The 27242-nt window shown below is 34.9% G+C and overlaps 2 protein-coding genes across 4 annotated transcripts; both read right to left on the bottom strand.

The window, feature by feature from the left end:
• Window positions 1–398: 398 nt before the first annotated feature.
• Window positions 399–2904, bottom strand: LOC112288935 (uncharacterized). 2 transcript variants are annotated; one of them, XM_024533697.3, is made up of 3 exons: window positions 2059–2904; window positions 1743–1898; window positions 399–1311 (listed from the first exon to the last, which is right to left on the bottom strand). In XM_024533697.3, exons 1-3 carry the CDS (start codon window positions 2634–2636, stop codon window positions 522–524), a joined length of 1524 nt encoding a protein of 507 aa, XP_024389465.1. In that variant the 5' UTR covers window positions 2637–2904; the 3' UTR covers window positions 399–521. The 2 variants fall into 2 exon arrangements, with proteins under 2 accessions (XP_024389465.1, XP_024389466.1); XM_024533698.3 differs by having other exon boundaries at window positions 1743–1895.
• A 17534-nt stretch (window positions 2905–20438) lies between these two features.
• On the bottom strand, window positions 20439–23990 carry LOC112288934 (uncharacterized). Of its 2 annotated transcripts, XM_024533696.3 has the most exons (4): window positions 23260–23990; window positions 22241–23102; window positions 21588–21746; window positions 20439–21456 (listed from the first exon to the last, which is right to left on the bottom strand). In XM_024533696.3, exons 2-4 carry the CDS (start codon window positions 22900–22902, stop codon window positions 20742–20744), a joined length of 1536 nt encoding a protein of 511 aa, XP_024389464.1. In that variant the 5' UTR covers window positions 22903–23102; window positions 23260–23990; the 3' UTR covers window positions 20439–20741. The 2 variants fall into 2 exon arrangements, with proteins under 2 accessions (XP_024389464.1, XP_090110147.1); XM_090254021.1 differs by lacking the exon at window positions 23260–23990 and having other exon boundaries at window positions 21588–21737; window positions 22241–23039.
• Between the last annotated feature and the right edge of the window lie 3252 nt (window positions 23991–27242).

The following is a 27242-nucleotide window of genomic DNA, read 5'->3' as shown; positions in this document are numbered from 1 at the left end:
CTCTATGCAGGCGACTTCGACGAAGTTCAGTGTTGTGACAATCCTGGCCTCGCTCATCGTATCTTGTGAAGCGGTTGGCTTTTTGAGGATTAAACCATGCTTTTTACGAAGCTAGGGGCGGGTTCGTGCATCAGCCGACCAGTGGCACGGCGCCTGAGTGACTTGACCAGCTCACACATGAATAAGATAAGAAATCTGAAGCTGCGCTGCGCATGCACTTAACATCGTTGATGAGAATCGGAAGTTATTGGGTGATGATGTTTGATCGACAGACCCACCTCTTCGCGGGAACTTGGGCTGGAAGAGAAGATAACTCTCGATGGGCCAATATAAGAAGATGTTCAAAAACATCTGGAATAAAAATAGACATGCAGACCCAATTTGCAAGAGTGAAGAGATTTTCTTTTCTTTGAAAATTTTGCTTCTTTTTTTCTTTTTTTTTCATTATGATTGAAAAAGAATTATGTACAATCCTCTGCTGCTCCTAACTCGTCTAATTTGAAGACTAAGCACCGTAACTGTTACGAACTCCGGGATGGCCGGGGGGGTAGACCAGGACCAGAAAGTTTCCGCTTGAGATCTGGACCTGCATCTTGAGGTCCTTCCATGGATTGTTGCGTGGCCAAATTTCTTAGCGTATTAGGTTTTTGCGTATTTGGATTCAGGGAGCTTGTTCTGAGCCTTGCTGCATTCAGGCGTCTAGAAAGGAGGCTGCTTGGATTAAGGGGTTCTGGAGTTGGAACTTGTTTTGGTTCAGCAGCCAGGTCGGCGTAATTCTGCAATAACCTTGAAAGGTCTGGCAGAGGGAACTGGGGAAGACCTTGTGGGTTGTTGGTGAACGGATTCTTCGAAAGTCCTCCCGCAAGGCCCTGCTGAGCTGCATTGTAACTCATGAACTGCTGAATCCTAGCCTGCAATTCAAATTGTAATCTCACGAGTTGATATGCCATGATCATGCTCACGTTGTCCTGCAGCCTAGGAGGTGGTTGGGCAAGATTGAATGGAAGCGTTGGCCAAGCTGAAAATAAATTGCCGAGATTTGGAAGGTGGGCCAAATTGTCCTGATGTGGTCCAAGATCTGGTAGACCTGAAGTCGTCGCAGGTATTCCATTTTGCACCTGGCTCCAGAGATCTTGTGGGCCCTCAAATTCGTTAGAAGTCCAGCCTACTCCAGAGGAATTCTTCGGGCGGTTGATTTTGGGATGGGTATGTGTTCCTTCGTAGCTAGTGACAATGAGGCCAGGATCCTCAATGGACCGCTCCACCCGTTTTCGGACGGGACAATTTGCAGTTGTACACCGGTAATAGTTCCTGCAAATCATCACAATGCATCAAATTTCAGAAAAATGTTTATCTTGAAAAGAGAAAAATTCATTCAACAAGTTCACCATTTACACAAAGCTGGAGAATTTCAGCTTCGAAACCATTTCCCTTAACCTAGGACTCCATATTTCAGGACTGTCGGAATTGCAGAAACTATGGCTTGTTACTGATCAACCCATTCCCCTGTGTTTGCGCAAGTAACATGAACCATTCCCGTTTTCGGAGAGAAACCAACTCATGAATGGTCGTGCACGTACTGGGTTCATTTTATTCTTCCTATTTACAGAAGGTTTTGTTGATGCGCTTGCTAAGTTTTGTGGAATTCTCTTATAGTACTGCTTGCATCCTACATTTGCTCCAATTATTGTGACGTAAAAGTTCCTCGTGAACAACTGGCAGAGATAACGTGTGAGTAATACCTGGGATGTGGGCTGCTCTTCACGGGCTTCTGACCATACTTGCGCCATTTGTAACCATCGTCTATTACATCCACTTCGGATCTCGTTTTGAATTCGTATCTTGGCTCCCGCGGCCTTTTGGGTCCCTTCATTTTCTGCCCTTGCTCCATTGATCTGCTAAACAATTAAACGGTTTCGAAGTCAAGAACGAGGTCTTAATTATGGACTAGGATTAAAGGCATACATACTCATTGACAGCACAGTTGAGGAACATCTCGGAACTGCTGCACCTTCTCCCAAGCCAGGGAAAAACGACTCGATTAAGATAGTATCTTACGATGAATTGCTCGTTTCTTGCTCCTTCACTACGTCATCGCCGTCGGAACCATCGATTCCTTCGTCACGCTCCACCGATTTCCTCTTGCGGGTCGTCTTGGCCTCATCTCCAGAGCCAGTGCCAGTAGAGTCACTGGTAATCATAAAATCACTGCTAGATGGGTCGCTCTCCGCGCTCTTTTCAGATGTCGAAACGATCTCAGAGGTGGAGGCAGTTTTTCCCCCGGAACCCCAAGCGGATACAGTGTTGGGGATTACTTTGGGACTCCAGCTCTGGAGAAACTTCAACTGATCGGAAAACAAGGGCGACGCACATAGAGTCCCAAGGTCAGCGAATCCTCCCATCTCAGAAAATTTGGGGGACATCAATCCTCTTGGAGAAGCGCCGCTCAAATCTAAGTACTGCGATTCGAAAAGTTGCTGCGCCCAGACGTTCGCCTGATCGGTAGACTCCTCTAAGCTTGCCTCTGGTTCGTCACCTTCTCGGCTTGACTGGTTCATGCTGTCGCTGCAATCATCTGTCTCCTTACATTCTTTCCTCACTTCCTCAAGCGCCATACTCTCGTCTGTCATCAACATTATCCAGCTGCGATTTACCTACTTGCCAAGAAGCAGTCCTATTCAGAGGCACAAGCTGCTTTGAAGCTCTCGACGTCGCTTCCAAGAGCACCTCTGGCGAACGAAGAATTATTGCTCCTGAGTCGCTGGCAAACAGGTTCTAGACACCGATGCACTGGAGTGGAGTACTGAAGAGGATGGCAGAATGCTGCAGCCTCACCTGCTGTAGTAGTTTCTAACGCTTCTCGAGCTTTGCAACGGAGTGTTGGCCGCAGGACTTGGACCATCTTCCAAAATTGACAGGAAAACCACAGCGCTCTTTCGTATATCACCAAACCTCTATCCTCACACGACCCCCTAGACAGACCGAGTCACAGCTAGTCAAACTACACGCGGATCCATTCCAGGGTGTGGCGGTAGAGGAACGGGACTCCGAGGATCGGGAGTGTGGGCCATAGCTTGTACATCATCTACATTATATTATGAATAAATAGACATATATGTACAAAACATACATACTTACATACATACATACATGTCTACGCATACGTAAAAACCCACACCCACAGTGAGAGATATTTATTAATATTATATAAATCAATTCAAGATTATTCGTTTAGGTCCACATTTTTCTTGCACCCACTACCGCCACGCATGCTAGATCTCCGGTCCTGAAGGCGGCGTTCCATGTGATGATTTGGTGGACGCAGCAGCGACGGTGAAGGCGACGGTGAAGTATCGCTCAGCTGGCCTGGAAGAATAATGAAACCACCCAAGTGAGAATTATGAAACCGCCCTAACCTTGTGAAATGCTGATGGTGCAATAGCACAGTCTCTGGCAGGCTCCCCAGTTTCTGTAAGGCTCACTAAGCCGCTTCCTTACTTCGGTAATGTCCCCTTTCCCATAGTTCGTTTGTTTATTTCCACACGAAAACAGTTCCTTCCTTTCACCATATTAAATTCACACAAATCATACTCATCTTAATCCAGCGTTCGCATCCAAAACCTTGATACAAACGAGATTTGTAATAATATAGACTTCAGTCAGTTAAACTTTTGTTTTGACTAGTTTCTAGAATTTGGTATGCTATTAGTGTGTGTGATAGCACAAGGTGAATTAATGTTAAATGTGTCTCATTATCCCTGAAGCTTACTTGCGTTTATTATGAATTTGGTTTTGGAATTTTGCTCATTTAAGTGATTTAAAAATAAATAAATAAATAAATAAAAGTGAAGGTCATTTCTACTAAACAATCGTAATATTAGTAGATTCACTGTTATATCAACATTGAATCAGTCATAATTGACATAGTTTTTTCCATTGATGAATCAAAACATTTGATATTATATCAAAGACTCATAGCATTCCCTAAAATTCGACTAACATGGAATTTCTCTCATACCAAAACAGGGACAGTAACACTTTGATGTTGAATTTTTGGTAAATAACATTAAAAATATTTCGACATCTAACATAGTTTATTCTTAATAATATTTCACCAAGTTCTCTATATGTGTGTGTATATATATATATATATACATGCACACACATAAATGGAAAAAATCAAAAAATCAAAAAAAGAAAACTAGATATTTGAGTGTAGGTACAATGTTTGTTAAACTTTAAGGAAAAATAATTTGAATCCCAAAACTGGCACGCCATCGATGGATCAGAAAGTAGCTTCAACTACTTTTCTTGCGTTGGGACTTTAAATAAAAAAGTTTTCTACATCTGCAACGTGGTGGATTTCAGATTGTCAGATAAAAAAAAATAGTAAGCCTGCAATCATTCCTTCGAAACTGTGCAGATCATTGAGGCTCAGGTCTATCTCCACGAAAGGATGAATAAATTGTCCAGGAGAAAAAACACAGTAAGTGTTACCATCAAATTCCTACAGTTCTGTAATGTCAATTTTGCTCTGCCTGTAGCATCGAAGAATTTTCATGCCATTTTGTAGAAGAAAGTGTCCATTCTGCGACGAGGACAAAACAAGGAGAATAAAAAGTGACGAAAGTAGCTTTTGGGTTTTCATACATCAAAAAGTTTTTGTCCCTGTTTTGGTATGAGAGAAATTTGTATGAAATGCTGCACAGATGAAAGATTGGTGGATGCTATGTGTCACCGTTGACGCTTAGTTTGTTATAGTTTACGTCTTCCTCGGTCATGTGATGCAATGTTCTAGCAGTAGGCCTAGCCCCTGTGATACATCGTGGGTAAGTACAGTGGATCTTTACGAGAAAAAGGATCTTCTTCCAATGGAGAGTACTGACTTTCGAGAGAAGTCCTGGCCCGGCCCAGTAGCTGCTATTGGATATACCGCACTTCGAGGCCTGCATGGCTCCACTTGGAGAACTGATCGGCAATAGCTTCCCGCGGAATCCTCGTCGCATCACTCGTGACATCAAAAAGACGCGAATCAACCTGAAATAAACTCTACCATCCTGATGTCGCCTCTCTCTTTTCACATCTACAGACAAACGAACATTAAAACATATCAATAACAGTAGGGGGGATGCAGAAGCAAGCAGCCTGACTGCTTGTAGATGATCTACCATACCTAGCTCAGGTCACAATCATTCCAGTACTTTCGGTACGGGCCTATACCTGAGGCTTTTTTGTACTTTTTTCTGATTTTCGAGACGGGCTCATGGTGGCGCGCTATCCATAAAATAATCAATTCCATGAGCATTACAATTATTTCAGCAGGCAAAGGGTTTTCAGCTCGTTACGATCCAATTATCCCAATTCGACACATTTGTCTTTGGTACAAGCTATCTGATAAACAATCTCAAAATACAGATGCACGGTACGCCACATACCAGATCTTTGTCTTTCTCAGTGTCGAACAGATCAACCACTCTGACAGAGGCCAGTGAAGGAGCGAGTCAGTAAAGAGGTGCCTCCCCACCAGAGCTTGTGCAAGTGGAGCCATGCAGGCCTCGAAGTGGGGATCGTACGAGTCACACACACTTCGGGATCAGGCATATGCAGGATGAAGCAACTACTTTACTTTGTGGCGTCGGCTGAAAGGAAGCCCATGTCCATGTGCTTTGCTACGTTCATCCTCCCTCTCTTCCTCCTCCCTTCTGTGTCTGCCCCCAACAACCAGCCCAGTCGCCAACCACCACTACAGGATCTATTGACCGTCGCAGCCAATTCTTTTCCTCACGACACAAACGAGAAGCAGACACGGCGTTCACATGGAGGGCCACTGCTTCGAGGACTGAAGCGCAGGGAATCGCCGGGCGGACAAGATGATGGAAGCTCTCGCAAACCTCTATGCTTGCTTGTGTGCCTGCTTCTGTTGCTGCTGCGGAGGTCGTGACGGTGGCGGCGGCCATGACAAGGGAGCGCAGTGCCTTTCGACTTTTTTGAAAAAGTAAAAGTAGAAGTAAGATGCCACTTACTCTAGGCTTGACTGGTTCATGCAAGTTGTTTGACGGATTGGGATTTAGACATGAGCGAGGAATAGTTTAAAAGACATATTACTTTCCCAATGAAAATATCAATAAATTTTAAAGAAAAATCTATTTAACAACAAAAATGTCACACAATAATACTACACAATAAGCTATCAATTTTTTTCACCAAGAATATCAAAAGATTTGTAAAGATGATAGACACTTGAGAGTGCAATTATGAAAAGAGGATATGAATAGATAGAAATTGATTATATCAAAAAAATTTAAAGAAAAATCTACTTACTGACAAAAATGGCACATGATAATGTCACACAATAAACTATCATTATTATTTTTTGTAGAATATCAACAGATTTGTAAAGATGATAGAAACTAGAGCATGTAATTATGAAAAGAGGATATGAAAAGATAATTGGTTTAAATAAATACATTTATGGATGATTCAAATTGATTGTTTTAACTTCATTTCATTTCTTTCAATGGTTATATATATATATATATATATATATATACACCATCATATTTATAGATAAATATGATTCAAATTAAGATGATTGTGTATAAAAATGATTCAAATGCTTGCTGTGTAATTTTTAACCTCTTAAATATAAAATAAGTAATTTTTTAAAAATTAATAATAGAAATATTATATATTTTATTTAAAATAAATTTTAACTTATAATAATAATCATTATCATTATTATAATTGGATTTTATATAAATTACATTTTAACAAGTCAAATTTAGGTTTTTTTTAATATTCATATTATTTTAGGCTCTATATTATTCTTAATGTATTTTTAAAATAAATTTAGATTTATTTTATTTCATTTATTATATAAATTAAATCAACTTTACAATATTATAAAACATCTATAGTATAATTTTTTTATTTTTTTATTTTTATTTTTTTTTCTATAAATTTATAAGTAATATACAAAAAATATAAATACCAATACCAAATTCTTTAAATATATATATATATATATATATATATATATATGAATAATCTATATTAAAAATAATCCTTAACTTTTTCTTATTAAGTTTTTTATGTTCCATATAGACTTGTTTTCTTTTATTAATTTGATGTTTTATTTAAGAAATAAAAAAATAAGAACATAACATAATTGCTAAATAGTTATATTAAGTTTTTAGAAGGCTCATAAGCTACAAATACACAGACACACACACACACACATATATATATATATATATATATATATATATATATAAACATATAAATACACACATAAAAACATAAAAAATAAAATAAAATAAAATAAAGTGACTATCCAATTAAGAAACAAATAAATAAATCACAAATAAAGACTTTGTAAGCTTGAAGATAAGATTTATATATACATGTTTATATGTATAATTATAGTTAATTACTTATTTGTACTACCTCATGTAACAAATAGCCATATTCATTAGTATATTTACTTAGATAAATAAAATTATATAGAAATAAGTAGAAGTAGGTCAAATTAATGATATCTTGTTGAAAAGCTTCTTATAAGTTTTGTAGACTTTACACATGTTTATAAGTAATTAGTAGGTTTTCAACTTTGTTGCCAAGTTGATCACATATTGCATACTTAACCACTTGTATTACAAGTTGGCCATATGGAGTATATATTAGAAATACATCATAGAAATTGGACGTGTCTTGCAAGTTAGATACTTGTCATATGGCCTATAAGACATTGTGTCACAGACATAATCATGTAAACTAGTAATTACATATACAAATAGGTAGAAGTAAGTAAAAGTAGGTAAAAATAAGTTAATTCTATAATATTTAATATGGAAGCTTCCTAGAAGCTTCATAGACGATGCTTTGACTTCATAGGTGTCTTTAATTGAGTTTTTGGATTAGAAACGTGGTCAACAATTGGCCATGTGCCACACATGTTGTTAGCTTGAAGGTCAAGCTAACTATGTGGCCCACACGTAGAAGAACTTGCCTTGTAAGTCAAGGCATGTGTCCTACAAAGTCAACACATATTGGAGGTCCTATAGAACGTCGCCACGTAGCTCCTAGTTAGATAGTATATATAAAGACAAGAGTGAAGGCTTCTTCACTCTTGTCAACTCTTTTCTTACTTCTAGTCTAGTTTCAAGGGTCTTTAGTTTTCTTGTCTTTTGGCAATAGCCATTCCAGTTTCTATTTCAATATATATACTTGTTTATATATATTTTGTTACCTCTCTTTGAGTGAAGGTTCACTTGTTTGAATTGTTTTTTCATCGAGTTCTTGTCCTTGACACATTGCCATACAGTCCTTTATAAACTACTATAGATAATATATATCTTCTATAATTAATATATATCTATTATAGATGATATATGCAAAGGCAAGATGTATTACAAATATAAATATTTATTTAAATTAAAGGAATTAGATAGAAATGAGTAGAAATAAATAGATTTGATAATATCTAATGAATAAGCTTCTTAGTAGCTTCCTAGATGCTTTGTCATAATAAGCGAAATCTTGCTTGAGAATGCACGAAGCACTTGGCTGTAGAAGGTAAAACAAAAATTGCAACAACAAGGTCTTGACAATTCTAAAAGAATCATGAATAAATCCAAATTAAAGCTTATTAATCCTAATCAAACTTTGATCAAATCCAATTGAAATTGTAAAGAAATTATAAAAGAAATACAAAGAAATCATAAAGAACTTTACGAAAATTCTAAAGAAATAATAAATAAATTCTACAAAAATATAAAATATTTTTTTGTCAAATTCTAAATCCTAAACCAAATTTTAATCAAATTCTACTGAAATCCTAAATCCTAAATCAAATCCTAATGAAACTTGTAAACTATAATAAATCCTTACTAGTTGAGAGCCTATTCCAATTTACAACAATTTAATTACTTATTAATTCTATTATTTTTTTCATTATTAGATAACTAGTGTTTAAATAATTCCAATCTTATCAATTGAGAAGTGGATAAATTTCTCTGGTAGAGATGTATTCTAGACCACAATTACTAGTTACTTGTGAATTAATTAAATAAAATGCCTTCTTGCTTCTTACTTAAATATCCTTAAGTTTTCTAACTAATAAAAATTCACCCTCACACATTCACAAATAAAAATACAACCAACATATAACACTTTAACACACACTTTGAAAGGATTTATTTATCTATTTATTTTTTTAATATATGTTTTTATGATTTTAATATAATTTTTATTCCTATTTAATTGTGTAGCAAATAAAAATTCATCCAAGATAATTTCTCATCCAAGAGTGATTTCTCATCTACAAATGAAAATTCATCCACTTAAACCAATTTGCATTGACCAACTTTCATCCAATTTAATACAGGTTCATCCATATAAATTTTCATCCAATTTACTTTTATTCATCTAAAATAAGAATCCGTCCACTTTAATCTAAATTCATCTTTACCCTAACTTGTGTGAATTCTGAATTGCTCCTGACATGTGCCGCATAAGGGTTGCTTTGAATGACGACTTGAGTTGGCAACCCCAGAGAGCAGTCACGCTTCAATGCAGAACTGAGTCCAAAGACGCGACTAGGGAGGGAAGGTGAACTCAGATATGTATCGATGTGCGAGTACGGCATATGGTGAGTGACAATCGCAATGGAATCATGAGGGAGTTACAGCGTCCTTGTGAATCTATGTGAATGAAGAGGAAGTAGTATATTAAATTCTGGGGTCGATTTTGCCTCCCTTCCAATTTCGTTATATTGTCCAATTACAACATGTCTTGATTCTGTCCAGACATGTTTTCTAGGTTGATCCCAACCACCATCAACTAAAAAAATCTGAATGTGACTAATAGAGAGGCTGGGCAAAATGTAATTTGAAGTTAATTTGGACGTTTGCACTGCAAGGTCAATACTGGCACCACCAGGGGAAAAATTCCGTAAGTCGATCCGCGTCAGCACCCTGGTGATCTAGCCGCCACCAACATCGCTCGCCCTCTTGTCCTCTTGGAAGTGGAAATAGAAATGTCGGCGGCCCATGCTTCAAGCCGTGCTTCTCCGCCTCGAACTGGAAGGAGGATCAGAAGAAGAACCTAAGGCAAGAACCGCAAATAAGGCATTCCGCAGCGCTTTCGAATAGCCGAAATAGAGTCGCAGCACAAAACACTACGGCCACTCCAAGATCCAGTCGATGGAGCGGTTGACGCCTGAATCTTCTTGCTGCACCGTAGCGAGGAAAAATCGTAGGCAATAATCTTGCTACACCGCAGCTCTGACCCAATACACAAGGCCAAATAAAGAAGGAAAGACAGTTGTTGCACCACAGTGAAGAAGGGAGAAAACGTCTGCGAAGCTCGCACTTCGCACACGAACGCTTGAAGAGGAAAAAAAAAGAAAGATGTTCAATTGGGTAGGGATCTCTTACGTCAGCCGCTCCGACGGCGGCGGAGTTTTCCCGATGCTCGGATTATGCTTGCTTGAGAACTGCCACTGGGACCCGTCCGATGACACACACTGCCCAAATAATCCTTACGCTGGCCCCATACTCTACTATACACTTCTTCCTTACATTCTACTGCATATTCTACAATATATTATATTGTATTCTACAATGCATATTGTATTGTATATTATATTATATACTATATCATACAATAGGCTTTGTATTCTATATTCTGTATACTGTATCCAATACTATAGTTTTTTTGCATTTGTATCCATACCTATATAGAATCCACTACCATATCTATTATGTATCTAGGCCATATTTATACCGTATATGGCCATCTAATCTTGAATATTCTAGATTCTTTTTACATACTCCTAAGATACTAAAAAATATCAACTTGATGTCTTCTAAGATGCTTCTAAAGTTGGGATTTTCTACTAAAATTTCTATACATCATTACGTTTTATCTACTAACTCTATTTTGCTTTTGTTTAGCATTTTTTCTAATCTTCTTCAATTAAAACTTGATCATTTACACTTCTATTACATTTTTTTGTCCTCACACAATCCATGAGTTGATTTATTGACTCACAAAATCTTAATCAAACTCTAATCAAATCTTAAATGTTAAACAAATTCTTATTCAATCCAATAGTAGATTAAAATCTCAATAAAAAATAATCTAATAAGAGATTTTGATTCAAAATTTTTAAATCTTTCAATGACTAAGTTGAAAACAAGCACAAATAATTCAAAGAAGATCAAACTTATTGTATAGAAGATAAATTTTAAAATTTGCCGAGTATTGATAAGCCTCCTTCAACCTTAATGTCAATCTTCTAGTGCTAATATGTCTTAATTTTATCGTTCAACAACTCTCAAACTTTGTATAAATGTTGAAAATTTACTACTATTATATATAATTTTAATTCAATCAAAGCAAAAGATTGCTAAACATTTTAGCAATCTTCACTAGTTCTTTAAACTCTAATTCTCAATACCTCAATACATTTGAATTTTAATAATCTTTTAATGAATCAAAGATAAAAGATATCTATTTTTAATAGTACTCTTGTTCTAAAAGAATATTTACATTCTTCTCTTCAAAGACATCTTAATAATCTTACTATTGGCTTAGAATACTACTTGAAGTCTTTCCACCATTAGAAATAGGTGTTGCATAAATAATATACAACAATCATTCTTTTGCACCATTTAAGAAAGCTCTTATACCTATAAATACGGATTTGGTTGCACTAAACTTTCAACTTTCTATTTGGTTGATAAAATTCTTAATTTTATTTAAAAAAAAATTAAAACTATGATTAATCTAATCTATTTGAGGATTTTATTTTTTGAATCATAATAAACTTAAAATGACTAGATTAGAAAGAGATCTAATTATATTAAATATCATAAAGCTATTATAATTACTAATTGCTACTTCTATAGGAAGGATTTCATGAACTTCATATTTTGTTGCATGTTACAAAAACTTAAAAATGTAGGATTATATACCAAGTTGAAAAAGTGTGTATTTTATACTACTCAAGTTGACTTCTTAAGATATATCATTTCAAATAATGGCTTTATGATGGATCTTAAAAAAATTCAAACTATTATGCATTTGAAGGTCTCAAAAATAATAAGAGATGAGCACTATTTTTTAAAATTTTCTAATTATTATCATATCTTTATCAAAAAAATTTCTTAAGTTATAGTTTCATTTATTTACTTAATTTATAAAGATAAAATTAAGTGAAATAAAGAAGTGGAAGCAACATTTGAAGCTTTAAAAATAACTTTTATTTTTGGAGTAATTTTATATTGTGTCAACTTTTTTAAGCTATTTTTTATGAAAATGGATGCATTGGTCTTTGCTTTGGGTGTTGTATTGATACAAATAGAAACTAACAACAACCTTCATTCAATAGCTGTTCATTCAAGAAAAATTTTAGTAGCGAAGATCAATTAAGAGATTTATAACAAAAAACTTTTTACAATTGTAGATTTGTTTCAAGAATAGTGATATTATCTAGAAGATGCTTCTAGTCTAATCACTATGTATATGAATTACAAGAACCTTAAATATTTTATATTAGTACATAATTTAAATCATTTTTAAGCTTGTTAGAGCATGTCCTTATCAAGATTTGAATTCAAGGTTGCTTATTGATCAAGAAAAAAAATAAGATTTGTAAGACATCTTTTTTAGACATTTTTATCTTGCATCAAAAGAAAAAGATGCAGGTTTTAATCAATATATTTTTTTTAAGCCAAAGTAATTTTATTTATAAATAATAAAATTAATATTAATTATTAATTCAAGATTTTTAAGCAAGTTCAATAAAATATGTCCTTTGATCTTATTATTTGTGATATTAAGAAAAATTCTTCCAAACCTTATGATGTTTTAAAATTTGAATTCAGAAATAACCTACTCTATTTTAATGAGTACTTATAAGTTTTGGAAGATGAAGCATGATTACGTGTTCTTCAAGCTGATGATGACTTTTTAATTTCACAACATTTTGGATATAACAAAATTTTGGAATCAATATCTAAAGATTTTTGGTGGCCTCAAATATAGAAGACAATTAAAGACTTTGTATAGTTACATGATGTTTGTTCAAGATCAATAATTCCTTGTCATCAATCTTACAAACTTCTTCAGCCATTACTTATTCTTAAACAACTATAATCTTTTCTTTCTATAGATTTTATCATAGATCTTTCAATCCTAAGTTCTAATGATTTGTGATAGTACATCATTTTATTAAGATGGCATATTTTATATCATATATAAAATGTATCATAGATGAAGAAATAACTAAGCTTTTCCTTTATAAGAATATTTATTGCTATCATGGACTACCTAAGGATATTATATTGGATAGATGGATTCAATTTGTATTAAGGATTTGAAAAGCTTTTTTTAAGATTTTGAAGGTGGATATAAAATTATCTTTGGTTTTCTATTCTCAAATCAATAAACAAACAGAGTGGGTAAATTAAGTTTAGGGCAATATTTTACTTATAACAAAAACTACGAATAAGATGATTAGACAATTCTTTTATCATTGAAAAAAATTCTATGATAATATAATATATTTTTTTACTCAATAAATATATATTTTTTTTATTAATTATGGTTATTATTTACAACTTGATGCTCTTGACTTCTCAAAAGTTAATAAACATGTGACAAAAGATTTGGTGAGTCATTTATCCAAACTACATACAACAATGAAGATACAACTAGAAGAATTCTAAAAATAAAAAGATCAATATATATGCCTATAAAAAGAAAAAACCTCAATTCCACATTGGCAATAAGATATGATTACTTTTTCATAATATCAAGACTATTTGCCTTTATAACAAGTTGGATTACTATAAAGTTGGATTACCATAAACTTGGATAATTTCCTAAATGTAAATAAGTCAATCCAATTGCTTATTAATTACATCTATTGGAGTCTATGTAAGCTAAAATAAACCTCCACTAATTAAAAAATTATTCTAATTTATAAAAAGTTAATTAACTATGTAATTTTTTGAAATTATAGCTATTAATTAATCCCAATCAAATCATTCTTTATTCTTTGTAAATTACCCAAGTAGTGAATCAAAGAGTCTACTACCAATTCATACTTATAATAATAAGTCAATCAAAAATTCATGCATTAAAAATCTATTTATCAATTTAATTTTTAATCTTAATTTAAAATTTATTATTATTATTATTATTATTATTATTATTATTATTTCAATTAAATTCATTCATCAATAAAAAATTCATCCTTAAATAAGTTTTCATTTAAGTATAATAATTTGTTCAACTATGAAATTTCATCTAAATATATTTTTATATAATATAAATTATTCATCCAATTTCAATTATTCATTCAAACTAATCTAATTCAACCTTAATTCTAATTCATTTGTATCTAACATGGTTAATCCAACCATATTTTATCTATCTAAATTTAACCTTCTTGGAATTTTTACGATATTACATAACGTACATTCTTACTTGAAAATGCACAAAGCACCTAGTTGTGGAAGGTAAATAGAAAATGCAACAACAAGATCCTATTAAATCTAATATAATCTTAAATAGATTTTAAGTAATTCTTAAAAATCTTAATCAAATTTTAACCAATCCAAAAAAAAAAAATTATAAAAAAAAACATAAAATATCAAAAATTAATTTTTAAATATAATAATTAAAAAATCCTAAAGAAAAAAAAAAATAAAAAACTTTAAGAAATAATAATAAATTTAAATAAATACTAAAATAAAAATCTTTAAAAAAATAAGAAAGAATTCTAAAAAAATATTAAAAATAAAAATACTAAATAGATCCTATATAAAATATGAAGTAAATCCTAATAAAATCTTAATAAGGCCTTAATAAAATTTTAATTAAATCCTAATCAAAACCTAAATCCCATATCAAACCTTGATGAAATTCTAATGAAATCCTAACTAAATTCTAACCAAATTCTAAGTAAATCTTAATAAATTATTATAGCTATTTTAAAACCTTAATAAATATTAATTGAACCATTGATCATAACTATAATTTTACTCACATTTCAATCCATATGCAATTAATAAGCATACAAAATTTGAAAAAAATCATTTATCATTTTGAAAGAAAAAGCTCCTAAATCACTTAGATGTTGGCAGGCCTTCCTTTTCAAATCCAGATTTTGATATTCTAATATATCTATATATATATATATATATATATATTTGAACCATTTAATTTCTTCAAAATTTGGCTGATGTGTAGAATTCTTAGTCTAAATATCTATCACCATTTTATACTTCAATTAAACTAGCAGATGTTGCAAGTTTGCAAAAATCCTCACTATCTCTAAATTTTAATTACTAGAGACCACAATCCACAAAAAATTTCATAATTATCAACCTAATTATTCAATTGATATCAAATTTTACAACTTTATTTGAGACAAATACAATGACAAATTGACAATTATTTACTTATAAATATGCTATAATATTAACTAAATCCTCAAAATTGTGATTTTTTTTTTTTTAATTTTTAAAATCCAAATCCATCAAATACATCTTTCTTCATGAATAGCCTTCAAAACCTCAACATGCCTTCAAATCTCATAAAGTCAACTTTCAAAAATCTTTTCAAAAGTGTGCTCTCAAACTTCACTCTTTAATTAATTGAAAAATCTTATAGTCACTGTAGGTGGTCAATTTTATACCTCAGGGTTTCATTTTGATCTTGGTTCATAACCGGTCTTCTTTGGATATCAATTCTTAATATTTTAAAGTAATATTTATTAAAATATATTTTTAACTCCCTCTTATAGATGCTTATATTAATAATTTTTCTTATTACTTTTATTTGATTTATTTATGTGACTATAAAGTAAATAGAAGTCTCTTCTACAAGAAGGTAGTATTAATATTTATTAATTTTTACTACATCTTTTTTTATTATCTATATTTTTATGATATATCTCTTAAAATATTTTCATTTAAATTTCTATATAATAAAATATTTTCTTTCTTCTTTCATCTAATTACCATGTCACATAATATGGCATTGGATGCCAAATTCCATTGAATATATATATTTTAGTTTGATTAGTGGTTTTTCATCCATTGATAGTTTTTTTATTAATTGATTTTATTCATATTAAATAAGATTTAACTACTAAGGTAGAAAAAAACCCTTAATTTGACATTCTTGTCAAGTCAAGTCTTGTGAGTGATTTTTGAAAGAGATAGAACTTGTTGTAAGGATTTATTTGGCTATTGTGATTTAGCCATTTAAGAAAGCTTTAAGATTTTCTTTATCTTCACACTTGTACTTTTAGATTCTCTTTTTGTGGTGAAAGGTAGCTTTACTTAATTTGATGTAGATTTATAATCTTTCACGTGAATTTGTATTGGATGTATATTTGTATTTGGTTTAGATTATATATTTTGTGATTGGTTTGTAGCACTTGATGTGTTGTGTATAACAATATTTATTTATACAACATCCTCTACAAAGTTATATAAAAAAAGGTCGTCAAATTCTTTTATTAAATTTTTTGGTATATTTATATTAAGTTCACTAATTAAATTTTTATTAATTTTCTAACATTCTATTGTTTATAATGTGATTTCTAAAGAATTAAAATAAAATAAAAAAGCCACATTAATAAGATAACTATGTATTTTTTTTAAAGATATTATACTTACCAAAGTGTGCTTCTTATTTAAGATAAGAAAGAAAAATATAATAAAAATAGTCTTAAGAAAGAATACTTCGTTGAATATCATCCAAAATAAGACTTTCTTTCTCTTATATTATACAAAATAACCTTGTGTAGGAATGACCCTAATCAATAGTAGTACAAAGGTATTTTTTTTTTTTTGGAGAGATTCCAAGCTTAATATCTATTTCCTGTTATAATTGTAATCCACTGTCTATAAGGATTTGACTAAATATGTAGTTGCTCAAATCAAACCTATTGAGGATTTTCTTTATGTATGTCTATTGGTACAGCCAGATTCTCAAAGGTTCGTATTCAAACTCAATATTTAGATATACTTTTGTAATTTTTTATTTTGTCATTTCAAAGTTTAGGACAAGAATTTTTGTTTATGTCTAATTTCTTTATTTTTATCACCTATAATCAGCAGATCATCTACCTATAGAAAGATGATGATAGTTTTGTTATTTTAATATTTAAAATATAAGTTAGAATATGCTATGCTGCATTGCATACCTTATTTAATTAGCTATTCATCAATCCTTGAATATTACACCTTATGAGCTTATTTGGATTTGTATAAGTCTCTCCAAAGTCTACATGCCTTGTTTGAATTACTTTCTCCTTTAAAACTTGGTGGAATTTTGATGAATACCTAATTGTTTAAGATTCCATTTAAAAAGGTAGTTTTTACATCTATCTTGTTAACTGCCTATTTTTTTTTGGCTGCTAGTAATAATATAATTTTAATGGTTGACTATCGCATAATGGATACAAAGGTATCAAAGTAATCAATCTCCTTTATTTGCTGAAATCCTTGAGCTTCTATTCTAACTTTGATTTTATAGATTTTTTTTTTTTTTTTTTTTTTTTGGTTGATTTTGTAAATCCATTTTTTTGTAATAGGTGTTTTATTAAGCAAATGGTCAACTATTTTTCAAGTAAAATTCCTCTGAATTGACATAATTTCTTATATTATTTCTTTTTTTTCCAATGCTCATCGATTATTACTTCTTCATAATAAGAAGGTTCAAAATTTTCTTTTGCTAAGGTTCAATAATAGTCTTTTAATTTTTGTAAGGATGCTCTTTTTCTAGTAAAATATCAACAATTAGTTGGGCCTATGCATTCATTTAAGGATACATCTCTTATTGAACTATCAAATATAAATGATGAGTCTAGTTCATTAAGGTTTTTGAAAGATCTGAAGAAATTATCTGGAATATACTCTTCTTTAAATAAACTTGGACTTATAAGTTGGTTTGGTGAGTTTGATTGATCTAGCTTTAGAAGATTGGATTGTGTGCTAGTATTAGGTACAAATGTTGGAAAGATATCCTTAAATATTAGAGCTATTGGTAGAAGATGATAGTACCCTATTTTTGTTTTGTTTCAAACTACATCTCTTGTTAAGACTACTTTTTTTTCTTTTTTAGGTTATTAATCATGTATATTTTATTTTATTCATTTTATCTTAAAAATAGACATATTTTAATTTTTCTATTTTTTTTTTTATATTATTCTTTTGAAATGTACATGTAAGCAATATAATCAAAGGTTTTAAGATGAGAGATGTAGGGCTTAATACTTGAGTATTTTTCTTTTGCAATAACTCTTCTATTTGCTTTGGTGGGACTTCTATTGATTAGATAGTTTTTTGTAGCTACTTCTTCTGGCTTAAGAAAACTTGATAAGTTGCAATCTTCTGTAATAGATTTTGACTGCTCATTAATGGTTCTATTTCTTCTCTTAGCTATTCCATTTTGGTATAGAATTAGTGGTTGAGTAAAGTAGCATAGAATGCTATGATTGTTGCAATATGTACTAAATTTTTTTGAAGTAAATTTTTGACATCTCTCTATTCTCAAGGTACAAATTTTGTGCCTTGTCTTTCTTTTTATTCTTCTTTAAATATTCTAAATTTTGAAAAGGTTTTGTCTTTGCTTGCCATAAAGAAAAAAATCATCTATGAACATAAGAAAATACCTAAATCTCCTTTATGATTTGGTAGAAAATGCCTTATTAAATTTAAATGTATAAGTTATGCAAATATAGTAGTTCTATTTTTGAACCATCTCCAAAATCTTTGATGATGTTGCTTGCCAATAAAGCAACTTTCATAGACTGTTTTGATAACTTCAATTTTTGGTAGGCCTATTACTTTATTATTTTGCTGGAAGTGCTTCATTCCAAAACATCTAAGGTATCTATATCTCTTGTGCCACGTATTTATATTATTAATCTTTTCTATGTAGTCTTAATATCTTACAATAATAATTTATTTACTTCTTAGACTATCAAGGATCTAGCAATGTGAATTTGTGAAGATAACTGTGTTGTTAGTATCTCCAATGGCTATTACAAACAAAAGACTCTTCATAAGACTTAGTATGTATTAAAAAAATTTATATTTCTTTTACTTGAATTTGCATAGCTCATATATTTACTAGTTGTTCCTACACTGTGAATAATATGAATTTCACCATGTGCGGTTCTAATTCTATAACTATTTCTTGAATTACTTTCTCCAATCTAAGTAAAATTGGCCATTGACCTTGATACATAATATAAAGGTCTACTATCCATATATTATGGCTTTAAATAATTAAAATGAGAATTAATCTGAGTTAAAACTAAATCCAATTTTTTTATAGTATTGGCATATTCAATTTGATTAAACAGACCACTACTGATGTTTTGTTGAAAGTATGAGTATGTCATGCACTCAACTATAATGTAACCACCTTGGCCACAATTGTAGTAGATGATATTTGGTTGTATAAAACTTCTCCTAATAGAGCTTCTTCCTCTTCTAAAAAATTGATTCTTTCTTAATTAAACTCCTCTAATTTTCTTTGTAAATTGGCCACATAAATGTCTTATATTAAATCTAGTATTTTGAGTAGTACTAGATGGAAGCTGTACTGTAGGGTTGAAATAAATTGCTAGTTTCTCCTCATCTCTAAGTAAGATGTTTTGCTACGCTTTTTGTGTAGATTCTATAAGCAATTTAGATAAGATTTGTTCAAATATTAGTACTATGTCTAGATTACTGAGGGTGTAAACAATTCCTTTATAGCTTCTTGGCAAGCCATTTAGTATGAATTAGTATATCTATTTGTTTGTTACCATTTCTCCTATAGACATCTTCTACTTCAAAATTTGTTGTTTTGTTAACATATTTCTTTATGGAGCCATTATCTATCTTAAGGATGTATACCTAACTTGACAATATTAGTATCTATGACTAATTGCTAAATGCAAATTTCTAGCATAGACCTTCCTAAACTAAAGAAGGATCATTGAACAAAGCAACAAATCTAAGTAGACTATCACATATTGATAAGTGAATTCCAGATAAGGCAAGATTCTTTGCTTTCTTCATTGTCTGTTCTGTATGTTGTGTTTCTAATACTAAAGCTAGAAAGTTTGGAGGTTGAATATGGTTTTCTATCAAATCCTAGACATTTTCTCTCATTAGTATAGCCTTCATCTTAATCTACCAAATGTAATAGTTGCTAATACAAACAAGTTTGTTGGCATCTCCTGACATACTACCATGACCTCCCTGTTCAGCCATGTTTGCTGATTTCTCTCAACACTGTTGTCTACATGGGTGATAAGGAGCAGTGCTCACTTAATCCACTAGACTCTGAGACTAGGAACATAGCGCACTAGCATACTGCCCTCTGCCTCACATCTCTAATACCATGTTGGTATGAACTCGTTAACTGAGAATGAATATCTTATTGCACAACGGTGCTGAAATATATACAATATTGTGACCACTCATAAATCGCCACGTCACAGATCTGGTTCCTCGGGTGAGTCTGTAATGAACTAGATGAAAGTAGTCGAAGAAGCTGAGAGCACATATTCAACAAAACAGTCGTCTCATGGGGATTACTATACCCTGCAGCTAAGCTACCTCCAGCTCCATCAGCAGTGCTGTAGAATCGCAAAACAATTATTTACCAGTAAATATTTGTCACAGAATGGCATTTATTTACAATTTGAGTGCTGAAGCGCGTTAGATTGAACTTGAAGGATTCCCCAAATCGTGTTCAGAATTCAGAGGGCCTTCTGGATTCTCTTCACTTCCAGATGATTGCTGACTAGCCATGCGGTTGGTCAAGTAATCCTCTCCCATTAGGTTTTGCAGCCACAGAATCCGTTGCTGTATGCTTAGCAACCGACCTGCATTCAAAGGCGAACTCGGCCCTGGCAACTGGCTATTCGACTGCAGATCGTATGCCGCTGCCGAACCTGGAACTTGTCCCCTTGGCCACATGCTGTAAATCTGAGCTAAAGCCAGTAATATTCCAGGATCCAACCTGGAGTCAGCCAGAGGAGGACGAGGCCGAGGATACAAATTGCCGCTCATGGAGCGAAACACCTCGGAAAGAAAATATTGAGGGCTCAATGGGGAAAATTGGAGCCCCCTAAGATCGATGTTTGGTCTCTGAGGAAATGGTCCACCTTGCTGTGGGTGGTTCAGCCGCCGTCTCCTCAGCGCGTGATCTGGCAGAACACAGTAATTGTGGGGTACCCTTGGCCCATATTCTCCAGGTACGAGGCTGATGTTGCTATGGGGAGTTGGCTCACATTCAAGCTGACCTGCTGAATTAATCTGAGGATGATTGTGTGTGCCATAGTAGGTTGTCATGACGTTGCTTGGATTCTCAGTGCAGCGCTCCACTTGCTTCTTTACAAGACAATTTGGCGTGGTGCACTTATAGTAATTCCTGCAGCAATTAGGTACCTGGTTATATAGATGCATCAGTGAACCTCAACTTCTAGAACCTAGTCTAATCATTGAGATGAACTATTGGTATTGCACAGTTAGTGAGCCAGAGAGTCCAAGATGAGAACGGACCTGGGATGATGACTATTCTTCACCGGCTTTTGACCATACTTGCGCCATCTATAACCATCATCTATAATATCAACATCAGAATTCGTGTGGATTACGTATCGCCCCGACTTGTCTGAGATGTTTGATGGCCTACTTGGCGACTTAGGTCCTCTGGTGTCCCTGCCCACAATTTCCTGCTTAACATTAGTACATTATACTGCAGTCCGGCATCACATAAAAACGTTGCTGGCTTCACAATCTTCAATTCATGAACCTGTTGAAACCGCAAACCGGCATGAAACTTCCAAAAAGGAAACAAACCTAACGTACAAGTCCAACATCTGGAAGCAGCCTAAACCCTAAAACAAAAATGCTTGGTGATATCCAGAAACGTGTACACTTGAGATTGACAATCAATTTAATTTAATTTGTGAGACGGATAATTCGGGTCCAGTCCTCTGAAATTTTAGTAAAATCTGTGGAATCTGCAACTTCTCATGTCATAAAGTTGTGTTCAGCAGACTTAAGTGAAATTCAACAGATTTATTTATTTTTATTTTTTATCTTCTTTTTAATATTAAGATTCTCGAATCAAAGGTGCTCTAGGTTTCAGTGAACCCAACTGCAATTTTCTTGACAGACTTCACGAAAAGAGCTTCGAGTTTTTGGCTTACACAGGAGACGTTGATCGAGTTCCCGGCTCAACGTCGTCGATCTTCCGCTTCGTAAGTGACTGCTTGGGACGTTTAGTGTTCGTGGATTCGCTGGTAGGCGGCTCTAGTTCATTCTTAATTCCGTCATCAAAACAGAAGGGTTTAATAAAACGTTCATCTAGTAACCCTTCAACTGGCGTAGTCATAAGCTCCCAGAGGGAAAATGGCTCCAGATCTTCCGCATCAAACCCTTCTATGCATCCGTGATGCCGGTAATTGCTGGGTTCGCCATCGATTAAATCTCGGCACCCCATTTCGCACACATCAGGTACGTCCTGCGTAGGAAATCTAGATATACTACGTGTTTGTGACTCGTTCAAACCAGCACTACGAACATCTGTATCTTTTAGGCAGTCATGCTGCTCACTAACACACGATCGGAACTTATCGTCTTCCTGCAGTTGGCCCCCTGTATCTGCTGACGGTATGATCGTTGCAGTAGACCGCATATCCATCTCTGAATCTTGATTAGGAGAGGCTAATGAAGACGAGGATGCACGTGGCGGTGAAGACTGGATTAGCATGGACCATGATTCTGCTCCTGGAGCGATTTTAAGCACACCTGGAATTGGGCCAGATTGTTCGTTGGATCTGGACCCGCTAGGTCCATTACCCGGATCCATACTAAAGACCAACTAACCGAACGAAGATTTCTACTCTAGAGATCCAACTTCCTCACCAAGACGTCTTGATGTCAGGGGTTGCTAGACTTCCCCAGTCAAGAGAACCGGTGATGGTGTGGAGAGTCGAGTGTGCCGCAGGCTCGTTACGTGTAGAGAGAGTCGAGATTGCCGAAGGCTCGTGATGGTGCCCCGAGGGTTCCCTGTAAAACAAGACAGTGCGTTTGATCTCAGAACATTCACCTCGGCTGTCGATGTTAAAAACATAAACATGGCGATGAGCGATTCATTTTTCATGCAATCTTCACACCGAAGCTGGCATTTGCAATGCTAATGAGAACATTTACAAAAATAACTAACCTCAAAAAACCACAACAACGCAGCTCGGGAGTCAGGAGACATCGAACATCACTCAGTGTTTGCGAAAGTCGGGGAGAAGGATGCTTGCGAATCAGACCGTATGTCAACGAGCCCCAATTAGTATACCAAGTCAGCGGAGGTGCCAACCACGTGTTTTCTTTATACAAAATAGCTCGGCTGTCAAAATGCAATTAAAAAACCATTAAATCTCTGAAGTTAAGTAAGGAACCCTTCGGGTCACCACGAAAATACTCCTATTTTTCTGTAGATAAACCTCCAGAGGTGTCGACAAATCCTTTAAACTTCATAGAAAGATCTTCCAGCTATTGACATCACGGTATTATAATTGTAGATTATCCATGGTATCTGTTTCGTGTATTGTAAGTGGCACTGCAGCATGAACGCAGATGGCTTGCGAATGCGCCAGCATCTCTGAAACGCATCTTCCCCCTCGTCATGTTTGAGTGTATTCCAAACCTCAGCTCCATACCAATTATGAGGTTTGTGACCATTTCGGATATGGTAAGCGTAATTTCGAAGAAATTCTCCTCCATGCAGACTAAAACGCTTCAACGACGACTCATGCGGCGAGATTTTCCTCAAATCACCTTCACACACTCTGTTCAACTTTCATTTTACTCGGCAGAGTTCGTTATCCAGACACACCATTCACTCTGAAAGATCTACCGACACGAGCACCCTAAATTTCAGCGGCAAGTTGATAGGTGAACCCTATTTACTACTTGGGTCTGTTCATTCAATTCTACACGTAGAAATTCCAGCAGAGATAAGGAATCCTTGTCGAACTCCACTAGCAGTGATGAAGTTAAGTCAAATGGCGGAAACGTTCTCAACAGTCAACGAGTTATGAGTCCAATATGGGCATGCCGGCGATCCTATCAATGCTTGACTTTGAACACCTGTGGGCCCATCTTTGTTAGCTCCACTCAGACAACTGTCTATTCCAGGTAATCCTCGATTCCAATGGAGCTCCTAGTTCCAAGTGGCGATCTAGGGTCAGCCGTGTCGGATGCTTGCGACTTTGGGCGTTGTGCGTACAGAGCCAGAAAGGGAATTTACATTCGAGAGATCAAAGCTTGCGAAATCCTGGAACCACCTCAGAATTCTTGGAATAATACCAAAGAAGCTAGGAGCAACGCACTGCATCAATTACCTATCCTCACCATCGTCATCCGACACCACCATCTGCCAAGTTATCTCAAATTTGAACAAGTTTACTGTAACTTCATGTTTGCGAAAGTTGCATCGGGACGGCGTGAATCTCATTCTCTCAAGCAGGAAAACTTCTTCGATATTATTTATAGATTTTGCTTCAGACTGCGAAGTTGGACTGCTTTCGTAGACTCCATAGACTCACTGCTGTTGCTGATTTTAAAACAAACAGTGCATCGCGAAATACGGCTTCAAATGACTCCTGCAATTGAATATATTTTTCCGTTTGCTTCAAATGAATTGAAGGGAATTGACCGACGTGGACCCATGTTGACCTTTGACAAAGCTGGGTCAAGACTTAGTCAGCTAAGTAATACTCTGGAATAATAGCCAATAATCTTCATTCCGTGATACGCAGTAATCTGAATAGCGCTAAAACTTGAAAATGTCCAAATCTCGAGGGATTCAACCAGAACTTGGAAGCTACATGTCATCCCCAGCGACGAATTCCTGCATTTCTTGATTCCGAGTCAGATTTCTGACTTGTTATGTTCATGGACTCTGAGGCCTCAACCTTGAGGAAGCCAACTCACAGGTATTTAGTGGGCTTGGTTAAATATAAACCGGCCTTGTCTTGTAGGATCCGAAAAACCCGTATCAATGACGAGGACCTCTTATCGAGAAAGGAGACCATCTAAAACCTTGCAATGCATTTATAATATTCTCTACAACTCCTTTCATCGGCTATTCAAAGGAATCAAATTATTTTACTGACAATGAAGTTCACGAATGAAGTTAGAGGAGTCGTAGTGAGCCACACGTTCTAGATTTTAAAACACATATATATAAGAACATGATTAGACACCTGTAGAAGAATGGACACTGATATATTTTTTTATACGCACACAAGTGGATAAAATATGATTTTAAAAATAGAATAAAATCTTTTATACATTTTTTCAATGCCAAAAAACAAGGTCTTTAAACCACTCAAGATTACTGTACCTTAACTTCGTCAACCTAAACCTGTCGAAGTAAATAGCCCATTTTTATTTTTATTTTGTATATGCAGAACACTACATAGGAAACGGAAAAAGTTAGTTTCCCGCACCTTATGAGTCATAAGATGGTTGCGCAACCCGCAAGCTACCAACCAGTTGTTCACTGATGAAGCTACGCAGAGGCCCGAGCTGTGAGTCTTCCGATGACTTCACAAAACCTGATTAGAGCATCACCCTTGGCTATACTGCACAGCATGTCGACAAACGAGCGGGTCCAATACGGACCAAAACAACCCTCATGAGATGCAATATCTATATTAGCGTGATTCACATAGTGAACAATTATTGCTGCAGGCATCATCACCTTCAGATCGACGACCTCTATCCCACGTCAGACAGTTCAACTGCAGGATTGTGTGATTTTCACCGTTTTCATAAAATTGCCACTATTTGGGGGCAGTCTCTTCGGCATAATATCCCTCCCACAACAGTTTTACACCATCAGTATACACAATCTGCTTTTAGCCACCCCCAGTACCACCACTAGTACATCCTTATAACGTGGACAAGGACACGAGGTCCAGGTATTCTTTGCTTCCCCTCATAGAACTTGGATTCCAATGCTCAACTTCTCAATAACGCCGCGTTCTTTCCTCATTCGTCAAAGTGCAGTCAATGATACCTCCAAGCCATAGCCAGACCAACCCATGTCCTCTACATTCAGGGTCAAGAAGATCTCATCTCTGATGTCGTGGATGCCATGAAGACAAACAAAAAGGGTATATTCTCTTCTGGCTAGACTTCGATCACCTAACACATGCACACTTCTGCTTGATCTCGTCTCGATCCCTTCACCACCATTCGTCTATTATTCATAATCCCACCCCTCGATTTCATGACATTGTGCTCACATGATTGTGTGATCTATGTGAAGAAATCCGGTCATTGTCGTTTGCTGATTAGCTATCCGTGCTACTGCACTAGGGTCTGGACACTGTAGGTAATGGAAATCGAGGAATTATCGTTTGCTGATCGGCTGCCTGTGCAACTGCACCAGGGTCTTGATACTGAGGGCAATATCGCGCTTCATCGAGTGCCATCCATTCAAACGCTTTCGATGGATTCATCTCAGCCCCGTCGGCTTCTTCAGCGACACGCCTCTTCGTCAGTACAAACTGACTCAAAACCATCCGCGCAAGAATTCATATGAGAACTTACGATCCTGCCTTATAAGAACATGGCAGACAGAATCTACACGACGTCTATCCAGCAACAGTCATCAAGGTTCGCCGACTCTACCCACGCAGGCAACGGTTGAGGAGAGAGTTCCATGGTCACAACAAGGACCCACGCAACGGTGCAGCTCTTTGAGATTGTTCTCGCTTTCGAGCACCCAACACATCAAATTTCTCCAGCTCATTCCCCAACTTCAATTCCTATTCGATCCACTCTCAGACTGAAACTGTCAGTCTCGAAGAGTCACAAATCAACAAACGTGTACAAGGAATCTCCGCAATGAAACTCGGAATCTCCCTCAATCACGGTGGCTTGAGAAGACCCAAAGCCCAACAATCTCTCAAACAACAACATTGCAGCAACTACACCAATGTAGAATCCCCCTGGGTACCCAATTTTTCCCGCTTTGCGTCGTGGAGGTAGAATCCGAACACGACCACAACGATGGAGAAGCTCTCGATCGATTCGGGAACAGATGGAATTGTCCCATATCGAAACTCCCGCTTCCAGTTCTGAGTGAGTGCGATGCTCGAGGTCGGGCGAGCAATGGGAGGTCGGTCGTCCACTTGGCGT

This window comes from Physcomitrium patens, chromosome 11, assembly GCF_059467195.1.
Source record: "Physcomitrium patens ecotype Gransden chromosome 11, ASM5946719v1, whole genome shotgun sequence".
NCBI classification, from domain to species: Eukaryota; Viridiplantae; Streptophyta; class Bryopsida; order Funariales; family Funariaceae; genus Physcomitrium; species Physcomitrium patens.
This window is presented reverse-complemented; position numbering and strand designations above follow the sequence as displayed.